The 11,355-nt window shown below is 34.9% G+C and overlaps 2 protein-coding genes across 3 annotated transcripts; both read left to right on the top strand.

Annotated features, from left to right (window-relative positions):
* Positions 1 to 1,793: 1,793 nt before the first annotated feature.
* Positions 1,794 to 6,481, top strand: LOC107642792 (CDPK-related kinase 5). Its single transcript, XM_016346266.3, has 11 exons — positions 1,794 to 2,687; positions 3,310 to 3,440; positions 3,620 to 3,661; positions 3,822 to 3,930; positions 4,244 to 4,322; positions 4,409 to 4,705; positions 4,785 to 4,897; positions 5,185 to 5,292; positions 5,372 to 5,434; positions 5,533 to 5,700; positions 5,996 to 6,481. Exons 1-11 carry the CDS (start codon positions 2,121 to 2,123, stop codon positions 6,131 to 6,133), a joined length of 1,815 nt encoding a protein of 604 aa, XP_016201752.1. The 5' UTR covers positions 1,794 to 2,120; the 3' UTR covers positions 6,134 to 6,481.
* A 2,261-nt stretch (positions 6,482 to 8,742) lies between these two features.
* On the top strand, positions 8,743 to 11,336 carry LOC107642791 (SAP domain-containing protein). 2 transcript variants are annotated; one of them, XM_088488864.1, is made up of 8 exons: positions 8,743 to 8,999; positions 9,111 to 9,228; positions 9,668 to 9,729; positions 9,835 to 9,886; positions 9,975 to 10,080; positions 10,408 to 10,506; positions 10,591 to 10,714; positions 10,804 to 11,336. In XM_088488864.1, the coding sequence occupies exons 1-8, from the start codon at positions 8,783 to 8,785 to the stop codon at positions 11,232 to 11,234; spliced, it is 1,209 nt and encodes a 402-aa protein (XP_088344990.1). In that variant the 5' UTR covers positions 8,743 to 8,782; the 3' UTR covers positions 11,235 to 11,336. The 2 variants fall into 2 exon arrangements, with proteins under 2 accessions (XP_088344990.1, XP_088344989.1); XM_088488863.1 differs by having other exon boundaries at positions 8,756 to 8,999; positions 9,814 to 9,886.
* The last annotated feature ends 19 nt before the right edge of the window (positions 11,337 to 11,355 follow it).

Raw genomic sequence — 11,355 nt, 5'->3', positions numbered from 1 at the left:
CTAATAAAAATTAGTTTAATATTAACAAAAAAATTTACTTAATGACTAAGTTTAATATTAACAAAAAAATCTTACTCTAACTAAGTTTCATTCCCATTATCTTCACTACTTATACTCTTCTATTTATTTGTAATCACTATCCAAATTAGAATTTGCTCTGACAAACCTCTAAAAACTAATAAATCACTAATATAACCACTCTATCTAATTTAACAATTGTAAATAATGACTAGCGTTATAAGAGACAAAAAAAAGTAACACATTAAATCCTATTTTTGAAAAAAAATGTGCACACTAACCTCTTCATTGATGATACCAGCTATATGGGCGACTTCATCCAAACGATAAAGCTGGTCCGGGTTATCCCCCATCAACAAAATATTCGAATGTTAAAGTCTTTCTTGGAGTTTTAGGGAAGAGGTTTCTCTGGAATTTGGTAGGGCAGGGTTTTGGAATTGTAGTTTGAATGAGTTTAATTCGAATTCTATTTATAGGGAAATCATTAGTAATTCGAACGAGTCAAATTCGAATTACTATAGGCGCTCATTGGTAGTAATTTGAATCAAGACACTTTGAATTAGTAGAACTATGGGTAAATCGAAACAGGTTGTTTCGAATTACTAGGTGCACAAAACTAGGATAATTCGAATTGGTGTGATTCGAATTAGTGGGACTCACGTGCATGCATAATTTGAATCCTTATTATTCGATTTACTATGCTATATTTCATGCATGTATAAATCGACTTGGTTAGATTCGAATTGCATATTTTCAGAGTAATTCAACTTGATCTGATTCGAATTAGTATAAGAGTGGGCAAATCGAATGAGACTCATTCAATTTATATAGAAACGTCCTAATGAGAGATCCATGTAATGTTTTCTCTTTTGGGCGAATTGTGTAATTTTGAGTTCCATTTAGTTTAAATATGTATTTTACCCTCAAAATAATATTTTACTCTATTTTATTTTATACTATTAAAATTAAAATTTAATATCTAAAATTTAAAATTTAATATTTATAATATAAAATATTAACTAAAATATTAATTAAAAACAATAAAATTTGTTGGTTATATAATATTATTTATTAACAAATACTACACGATATATTTTCACGTTATATTAAAATTTAATAATTTCTATTTTTTTATTTTTAATAATATTTATTGTAAACTAATAAATACTCGTATACAACAATAATAAAGTCTTGTCCTACTAGGTGGAATCGACTACATGAATCAAACGATGCTATTGAGTTTTATCGTGTATCATGTTAATAAAAAAGACCGTTTACATATAAATTTCATTTGATCTTTTTTTAAATCTTTTTGTCTTTTATCCCTTGTCCATTTTCTATCTTATCCATCCTCTTACATCCTCCTAACTGAATTTTTTACTCATATTCAAAATAAAATTTAAGTAGTATATGAAATTTAAATATCTAATACTTATTTAAATAGATAATTAAACTAATTACTCGAAAAATCCATGTTAGTTTTTGGTAGTTCCAACTTAGTTTGTCTATGTATAAAAGTGATCTCATTAGAACGTAATAAAAAAGAGCTCCAGCAGAAGCTTTCCACGTAGAGAGTCTACTGTGCGATTTGCATAGACAATTCATGTGGACCACTGATGGGCCGGGTCCACACTCCACAGTCCACGGTCCACACTCCACACATCTTCCCTTTTCTTTCAAGTTTCAACGATTAATCACAAAAAAATATATATATTATTAATTAATTAATTGCAGTAAACGAATTAAAATCCAAAAGAAGATCAATTAATTTAGCTGTTAGCTTAAGTCAGAAAACGAAACTATCACCAGTTTCCATTTACAATAAGAAGCTCAGTCAGTAGTACACTACACAACTACACACTTTCTCTTTCTCTCTTCTCACTCAACCCAGTCCCCACCATTCTTTAAACCACTCTCACCTTCGTTCATCAACCAACCTAACCAACCTTAAATTCTCACAAAACCAAAAACCCTACCACTACACTATCCTCAACCTCGTCTATGTCATGAGGTTACAATTACATGCACTCCTTTAACTTCTTCCACCACCATTCTTTAATCCCGTTACACACAACTTTTTTTTTTGAGTTGGGGAAATTCGAATGGGTCTCTGCAATTCGAAACCCTACTCGAATCCCACCCGTTCTTCTCGAAATTTCGATCCTCATGGCAATTCTTCAACAGCTAATAATAATGATGGTGCTGGAGCTCATTCCAGCTCCGTTAATGGCGGAAACCCTAGCGCTGACGCACCCAACGACGGCGTTAAGAGATCCCCGTTCTTCCCATTCTACACTCCGAGTCCGGCGCATTACTGGTTCTCCAAGAAGTCGCCGGCGGCGAGATCTCCGGCGACGTCCGACTCCACGCCCAGGCGGTTCTTCAAACGGCCGTTCCCGCCGCCATCTCCTGCGAAACACATAAGGGCGGTGCTCGCCCGGCGGCACGGTTCGGTGAAGCCTAACGAGGCCACCATACCGGAAGGTAGCGAGGCCGATGAGGTGGTTGCGCTGGATAAGAATTTCGGGTTTTCGAAGCATTTTGGAAACAAATTTGAGGTTGGAAGTGAAGTTGGGAGAGGGCATTTTGGGTACACCTGTGCTGCCAAGTTCAAAAAAGGGGAACTGAAGGGGCAGCAGGTGGCAGTGAAAGTCATCCCCAAAGCTAAGGTTTGTGAATTATATTAGCATTCATTTGATGAGATTCTTAGCTGTTAATTTCTCAGTAATTGCAGTTACCTTCGTCTTTTTGAATGGTTTCTTAGATTAGCTTGGTTATGTTGTTAATTTTCTTAAAAAGGGTGTCTTTTGATGGATATTTGATGAAGGAAATCAATGGATCCTCATGAGAAGATCAAGTATCAGAATATACATATTTACACATGAGAAGATCCATGACAATTCTCAGTGGATAATTCGTTGGGAATGTTAATCAGTGTAGTTGTAGAGTTAATGACATGTGTTATGCTTGCCAATGGTGGTGATCATGCATTTCTCCATTTCCGTTAACATATGAAGTTTCTATCCGCGACGACTGATGTATAAGTTTATCCTGTCTAAAATCTCTAAACGTGGCACAATGTTGAGGCGGACATTATGGGATGTTCAAATTATCCAACAGTAATGCTGTGATGTAAGGAAAAAAGTCTTACCACTGGATGGGTTCCCCGAATTAGGCTAGCCTTGGTGAAAATGAAGCAAAGTCACATGGTTCATGTGGCATGTGCAACATATATGTTATCTTTTTGAAATTTATGTAAAATGTATTTTAATTTGTATGTTTTAACTGTAGATGACTACTGCCATTGCAATTGAGGATGTCAGAAGAGAAGTAAAAATATTGAGAGCTCTAACTGGGCACAAGAATCTTGTACAGTTCTACGATGCATATGAAGACCATGATAATGTCTATATAGTAATGGAGTAAGCTTTGATTACATTGCTTATGTAATTTGAATGCTATATTTTATTATTTGTGATCATTTTGCTTATAGTGTCAAGACTCTCTGTCCTTTTCTTCTAGATGATTAAGCAGAAAAACACTTTAATTTTTCTTCATGAATAACGTTTTTCCCCCTCTTAATCTCTTCTGCATCCTGCAGATTGTGTGAAGGAGGGGAGCTGTTAGACAGAATCCTATCAAGGTATCTGTCTTTCTTTCTTCTTCTTCCTCTATGTGTGTGTAAATTCTTGTGAGTTTCCAATATTTGGTTTCTGATGATGGAAATTTGGTATACACAGAACTGAGTTGAAGAGACAAAAAATTGTGTTTCATGGCTAATGGATATCTCTCTATGTACACAGGGGTGGAAAATACACTGAGGAAGATGCAAAGGCTGTCTTGAGACAAATATTAAATGTTGTTGCGTTTTGCCATCTGCAGGGTGTTGTACATCGTGATCTTAAACCTGAGGTAAAATTATATTCACAATTTCGGTAGTTGTTTTTCTTCTCCTGCATCAGAATATTGAGCCTAGGCCATGTTGCCCAATATATCTTTCGCGTTAGAAAAAAGATGTTTGTTTCCATTTTATGTTAAACAAGATGGGTAGGAGACAGCAAATTGTAGGCTCTAGTGAAGGATTTTCTCATTAATTGATGTACTCCTATACTCTTGCATGACATATTTCTAATATTGTTATGATTTTGTTTCATGTGGTATGTGGATGTTATTTTCTTATTCTTATCAAGCATTATATTCTAAGGATTGCTAATTTTTGGATCAGAACTTTTTGTTCACATCTAAGGATGACAACTCGGAGCTAAAGGCCATAGACTTTGGGTTGTCAGATTTTGTTAAACCAGGTATATTTTGATTTCATTCATGCATGTTGCATGCCATTTACTATCTTGGAGTTGCTTTATATTTTACTTTTTGTTGTGCCTTTCAGATGAAAGGCTTAATGATATTGTTGGTAGTGCGTATTATGTGGCTCCTGAAGTTCTACATAGAGCTTACAGTACCGAGGCTGATATCTGGAGTATTGGAGTCATTGCATATATTTTATTATGTGGCAGCCGTCCCTTTTGGGCCCGAACTGAATCTGGTATCTTTCGTGCTGTATTGAAAGCTGATCCAAGTTTTGATGAACCTCCTTGGCCTTCTCTGTCAGCTGAGGCAAGGAATTTTGTTAAGCGACTATTAAATAAAGATCCACGGAAAAGAATGACTGCAGCACAAGCATTGAGTGAGAATCTCAGTAAATCACTGGAGGTTCCCATGATTTATTATATTTCTATTTTGTTGCTTACTATTGTATGTCACAGGTCATCCATGGATTAAAAGCAACAAGGATGTAAAAGTACCCCTGGATATTCTAATATTCAAGCTCATGAAAGCATATATGCGTTCCTCATCTCTACGAAAAGCAGCTTTAAGGGTGTGTATATGTATATAATAAAAATTTGTATTCATTTAATGTTTATATTCTTTTCGAATGAGTTGATTATCTTATCATGAAAATGCTCTTTGGAAGTATGAACTAAAGACATGACAAGAAGTTTTATTTATGCATTTTCTTTCCAATATTGAAGGTGACTGAAGCATTGCACTTTTAGGTGCTTCTTTTCTTTGTTATGTAATGCTCTTTTGCTTTCAACTGATCACACTATACATTAAGCTTCTCAATAACTAAGCAGAATATTATTGTGATGGGCACCAACACAGGCACTGTCCAAGACGTTAACTGTAGACGAGCTATTTTATTTAAAGGAGCAGTTTACACTTTTGGAGCCAAACAAAAATGGAACCATTAGCCTGGAGAACATCAAAGCGGTTAGTGTTGTTTCAAATTCTTTTTATATACTTGGTTAAGATGATGGTGTTTGCCATCTCACAAATTTGACATGGTCAGGCCTTGGTGAAAAATGCAACAGATGCTATGAAGGAGTCACGCATTCCTGACTTCCTTGGATCAGTGAGTTTTATGATTTAACTCTAGAAATGCTTCCGTAAATTATTCAAATAGAATATGTACCAACAGTGCTTACTGATTAAAATGAATTTGGGTCGCAGCTTAATGCATTGCAATATAGGAGGATGGATTTTGATGAGTTTTGTGCAGCTACACTTAGTGTTCATCAACTTGAAGCACTTGACCGGTGGGAGCAACATGCACGGTGTGCCTATGAACTTTTTGAAAAGGATGGAAACAGGGCTATAGTCATTGAAGAGCTAGCTTCGGTATGTTTAATTTGACCACGATCATAGCTTATGCATACATGTCTTCGTACAAACAATGTGAACATGATGATTTTACATGTGACAATATTTACTGTGTCCGAAATATGCACTGTGACTTCGTTTTTTCCCCCCCTCCGATCATGATGTCATTCATGACTCGATGCCCATTCTTAAGTTTCCTCCTGAGTAGACATTGCACGAAACCAGTTGAAGTTGAAGTTTATGGGCTAACTATGACCTCGTTTTATAGTCATGTAAATGCATTTCTGATCAGTGATTTTAACTATATTATCAGGAGCTTGGCCTTGGCCCATCTGTCCCTGTTCATGCTGTTCTTCATGATTGGATTCGGCACACTGATGGTAAGTTAAGCTTCCTTGGATTTGTGAAATTGCTGCATGGCCCATCTCGAAGTCTTGTAAAAGCTCAGTAGAAACATCGAAACACCTGAATCTCCACGGAATATCGAACGCTGCTGTCAACTAAAGTGATTGATCTGGCTAATTAAATACTAATTGATATCACGTTCATACCCCTATCAAGGGATTGCGTGTTACATTATGGCTCGGCATATATCATTAGTGTCTCGGGTTATTTAATTAACACTTGGAGCAGGGTTGAAGGTGCTCCTATAGCATTTGTATTTCCCACTGTAAAGGTGTAGTGTGTTAAGTTGCAGGTGAGAAATATTACTGATTGTTATTAGAATGTCACAATATATTGTTGTACGTTGTAACAAGGACTAAGATTCACAATGAAGTGTATAAGCTACACTTACTAGGTAACATTTTGCGTCGGCAGTTGGAGTTTTGTTATGCATCCAAATATTTTTATTAAGTCCAACTAAGATAGTCCAAATCCAACAAAAATCATTCACGTGGTCATACATGTGCATGAAATCACGCATCTTCTTCCTTATGTTAAAAATAACATTAAAATTTTTGAATCTGTGACAGAAAATTTTTAGTTTTGATACAAGAAATTATTTATTTTAATATCAATTTCTCAAAATTCTGGATTTGAAGCTAAAGTTTTTTTTTCTTATTCTTCTTTCTTTTTTTTTTCTTCATGCAGAATTTTTGTGTTTTTATGTATATAGTTATGTAGTTTTTTTTCAAAAATTTATGTTCATTTTATTGTTATAAAAAAAAAAGATTGCATAGTTCTTTCTTTTTTTTTATATTCTTATTAGAGGATAAACAATAAAAATTATGTGTAAAATAAAAAGAACTATGAAAACAAGAAGGGAGAGAAGGAGGAGTTGTTTGAGAAAAAGCATAAAACAACAAAATAGGACCGAAATTTTTTAATCGCGACACAGGAATTTTTTTAACTTTGACATTGAAATTTTTTAACTGTGACACATAAAATAGAATGCTGCAATTTTTTTGCTTCTTCTTCTTACTCTGTCTTTCTTCTTTTTTTGTGCAAAATTTCTATGTTTTTATTTATAGAGTTATGTATTTTTTCTTTAATTTTCTATGTTTATTGTCAAAAAGGATAAAGTAAAAAGATAAAATAAATAGTATAATTTTTTTTATTTGTTTGATTTTTTTGTTTTAATTCTTCTTAGAAGGTTGTTAACTGTGACATAAAAGTTACTTAACTCACATCGAAATTTTTTAAACATGATGCAAGATAGAATGTTGTATTTTCTTTTTTTCTTTTTCTTATTCTTCTTTTTCTTCTTTTTTCTTCATGTAAAATTTATGTCTTTTTATTTATAAAGTTATGCATTTTTTTTTAAAATTTTTTGTATCTATTGTCAAAAAGAATATATCAAAAAATAAAAAAATTGTATAATTCATTCTTTTTAACTTCTTTTTTTTTGTTTGATTTGTTTCCTTTTTACTTTATTTAAATACTAAAACCAAACGACATCATTTAACCCTATGTTTAGCATGGCAAGTCAGAGTTAGTTCACCATTCTGTTCGTTAACTCAGCACCTAAAAAGGTCTAGGAACTAATATAGTATCTGGAGCTGAATTTTAGGGACTAATATAGTAAATTTTGAATCTGAAAAATTAGAAGAATAAAAATCGTGAATTTCAGAAACCACTGTAGGAATTTATTTATGTTGCTCGGTTGTGATACTTCATTGCATACTCTTGTATAAAACCGTAAACCCATAATGGTGAGACTTAGGTCCCTGAAGATTTAGACTTTAGACTAACTAGTCCGTTAAAAAAAAAGGTACCAATTTGGTCAACCAGGATAGCAAATGGTGGGCACATTTTATTAATTCATCGACTAAAACGTAACAGTTATGCTTATATGTACCATTAATTACTTTGACGTGTTTATCTATGAAAGATAGTCATGTAGATAACAACTTTTGGAGCGAAACTTCACTTGTTTTGATAGGATTTGTGATAAATAGAGAGTAGTTGATAAAAGATATATGAAAACTCAAAAGATAATAAATATTTCACTGTCTAAAACTACATCGTTTTTAGCTCATGTGACAGTAACGAGACATGCACCACTGTAAATAACAAAATACATGGACAATTCTATTTTGTTTCGTACTATTCATTGACAGAAGGACATACATGTCCACTGTTTACTATCTCAGAGGACCTAATTGGTACTTTTTTTTTCAAAGACTAGTTAGTCCAAAGTCAATATCTTGGATAATCTAATTGTCACTTTACTCTATTTAAATTAATTTATGTAAAAATAACTCACATTGCCTATGTATGACAACATGGATGGAATAAAATAAAAATAAAAAGTCTCATTCTCTTTTTTTTTTTCTGGTCTTGCTCTCATTTTTTTTTGTTTGCACCAGGGTATCCATCAGGCCGGAAGCCCAATAACTAATCCCTCGGGTACTGCAGAGGCAAAGTGGTCTTGCTCTCATTTATTCTTAAAGCACCTAATAAATTCGAACAGAGAGGCCTTTTTATTTGGTAAGGGGCTGAAGCCCAAAGAGAGAGTAAGCAAGGTATTAAAGGAGCCCAAGAAAAAAGTCAAAGCCCAGTTCTATAGTCAGCTGTTTTTCAATATTTTTGAAAAGTTCTGACAAAAAATACATTTTTCAAAAGTAATTTATACGCGGGCGTGCGAGCGTGTGATGACATGGATGCTGGTAGAGGAAAGCGCGCAGTGATTGTGATCTCTTCCGAAGAAGAAGAAGAAGAAGAAGAAGATGAATATGAGGAAGACTCGGGCGACGGGGACGACGATTACACCGATCGCGATGACTCGTCCGAATCCGATGACACTGGCAATGGTCACAACGATGACGGGGACGATGATGAGTCCCTCTCCAACAAAGTCGTCGCCCTCCTTCGAGGTTTTGGGTTTTTAGGGTTTTCAGTTTTATTTATCTATTCATTAATCAACTTAAATGCTACACTATATAGTAAATAGTGTGTTAACTGATATCAGTTTTTCGATTTGGCAGAAGGAAATGACATAGAATCGTTGAAATTGAGAGAATGCAAAGCCTATTTGCGAAAACACGGCCTCAGGATATCTGGGACTAGAGCTGTTTGTGTTGCGAGGATACAGGAGCATTGGGGGTAACTCCTTTCTCCATTTCATGCAACCCATTGTGTTGAATATAATTATCTAAAGCAATTATGAGTAAATAAGCTTCGTGTTAGGTTTGAATGTGATTCTAGGTTTAGGAGTTCAGGGTGGGTGGTGGAATGAGTTTTATGTGTGAGACATATAGCTGTAACAATTGGAAAATGTCTGTCGATTAAGGACAGTTAGACAGTGTATGAAGCAATTTGAGGGGAAAGGAAATTTTATATGAAATGGCAAAGCTATTGATGATTTTGTAGGTATCATCATTTCCTGTTTTTAAGTGTTTTCAAGTTACATTTGAGGGACAAGAGTAATTTTAGTAAATATATTTCTTATAACTAATTATTTATAAGAATTAAGAATATACACCCTGAAGATTTTAATGCAAATGAATTGTTCCCTTGGCAAGTGACTCTTTTGATATCTCAGGTTAAAAGATGGAAACGGATACAATCTCTACCCGAGATCATCCTTTATCATTAATTGCACTGGTATATTGTTCTTAGTGGCTCCCCCCCCCCCCCCCCCCTCCTCCCTTTTCTCTGACTTACTCTTAAAACTATCCAAATAAACAGTAATCTTCTCGATGTCTTTAGGTGATGTCTGCAAGGGAGATGTCGTTTTGTTCAGACAGAAGGTTTATGAGAAGTATTCTGTTTCTCTCATCATTTTCTATCTATGCCTGTTTTCCTTCCAACCGAAATATTCTTTCTCAAGCTGACTAACATTCTCCCAGGTTTGATAAAAAGACTCGGAATGGAAGAGTTATAGGAAGCAGAACTGTTGCTGGGAGAGTTGTTAAGGAAAGCTACGGTGCAGCTAAACAACAACACACCTTTACTGTAAGACTCTAGCTTTACTGTCAAATAGATCATTGCGGGGGGAAGAAAGACAAAGTCGCCTGCAGTATATCTCTGGTCTTTTACAATGGATGGGAATTACTTCGTGATATGTATTCTATTGCAAAGATTTGTGTGTTCTATGTATCACAAGATTATTATGTAATAATATACTTGGTTTCATACCTACATATCATGACATAAATGTCTCCCCCAGATTTTGTGGATTAGTATAAAGAAGAACTCTTTTCACTTCAAGAACTTCTACTTGTCTATGGTGGTGAGTTGGTGATTCATTGCTAAAACAAATTCTGCTTCTAATACTTTCAGGTTGAGGTGCTTTGGAGTAGTGGGAATAGGAAATTACCTCCACTTTTTCCTTTGCTTATAAAGGGCCGAAATCTCTATAAACTGAAAACATATAGACAGGTGAAAGGCAGCTTTGGATTTCCATTTTCCTTGCAATCATTAGGATGTTAATATTTCTTACTTTTATTGTTCTTCACTCTTCAGAGATGGAAAAATGAAGCCGATAGAGTTAAAGTGCTTTCTGAGAAGCACAGACGAGGTGAAGCTGCAAGGTCTGTGAGGGCAATGAGGCAAAAGAAGAAACACGGTTATGCAAATGTATCTAAAGGTAGTTTTGGCGGAGGGGTTTGTTGTTCACTATCTTCCTGTTTTTGACTTTATTGGTTATCTAATGATGACACTGATAATAATTTTTAGGTATAAAGCGGCAGCATGAAACCCAGAATACAAAACCATCAAAAAAGAGAAGATCATCTGAACAAGATAAGCTTAGGGATGTTGGTGGCCGTAGAAGAGCTCAAGAGGCTGCCTCATCAACTCATACAACACGAATGGAGAATGCAACTTCGAGGTTTACAAGGGGATGGCATACGTCTGCTGAATTTGAGAATTATCAAGTTCCAGTTCCTCCATTTTATGCTGATTATCAACACCACTCATATCCATCCCAGAACAACTCTCAATTCAGGAATAGGAATGGTCCAAGTGAATTCTTTTATAATGAGAGGGACCATATTCCATATATAACTGGATTCCCATTTTTCAGGCCTCATGTAGGTCAATTCGCATCTAGATCACAGGTGCCTAACAATAGTCATCTTGCTCGCACAAACCCTAGATATCTTTGAATTTAGAAAATGTTGGCAGGTGATCATCACAATTATCTCCAAGAACCATGTATCTCTGGAGAACATAAGAGTTGCAGGCAAAATCTTTCATTTTGGCTTTAAATATATAGGGAAAAGTGGC

This window comes from Arachis ipaensis, chromosome B5, assembly GCF_059453495.1.
Source record: "Arachis ipaensis isolate K30076 ecotype BB chromosome B5, ASM5945349v1, whole genome shotgun sequence".
In the NCBI taxonomy this organism is placed as follows: domain Eukaryota; kingdom Viridiplantae; phylum Streptophyta; class Magnoliopsida; order Fabales; family Fabaceae; genus Arachis; species Arachis ipaensis.
This window is presented reverse-complemented; position numbering and strand designations above follow the sequence as displayed.

Bases quoted from the DNA above. Each gene is read 5' to 3' on its own strand.
- LOC107642792 (XM_016346266.3), top strand. From the start codon at position 2,121: ATGGGTCTCTGCAATTCGAAACCCTACTCGAATCCCACCCGTTCTTCT. The intron at 2,688-3,309 runs GTTTGTGAATTA...TTTTAACTGTAG, and splicing joins AAGTCATCCCCAAAGCTAAG to ATGACTACTGCCATTGCAAT. The intron at 3,441-3,619 runs GTAAGCTTTGAT...TGCATCCTGCAG, and splicing joins AATGTCTATATAGTAATGGA to ATTGTGTGAAGGAGGGGAGC.
- LOC107642791 (XM_088488863.1), top strand. From the start codon at position 8,783: ATGGATGCTGGTAGAGGAAAGCGCGCAGTGATTGTGATCTCTTCCGAA. The intron at 9,730-9,813 runs GTATATTGTTCT...CCAAATAAACAG, and splicing joins CTTTATCATTAATTGCACTG to TAATCTTCTCGATGTCTTTA. The intron at 10,507-10,590 runs GTGAAAGGCAGC...TTCACTCTTCAG, and splicing joins AACTGAAAACATATAGACAG to AGATGGAAAAATGAAGCCGA.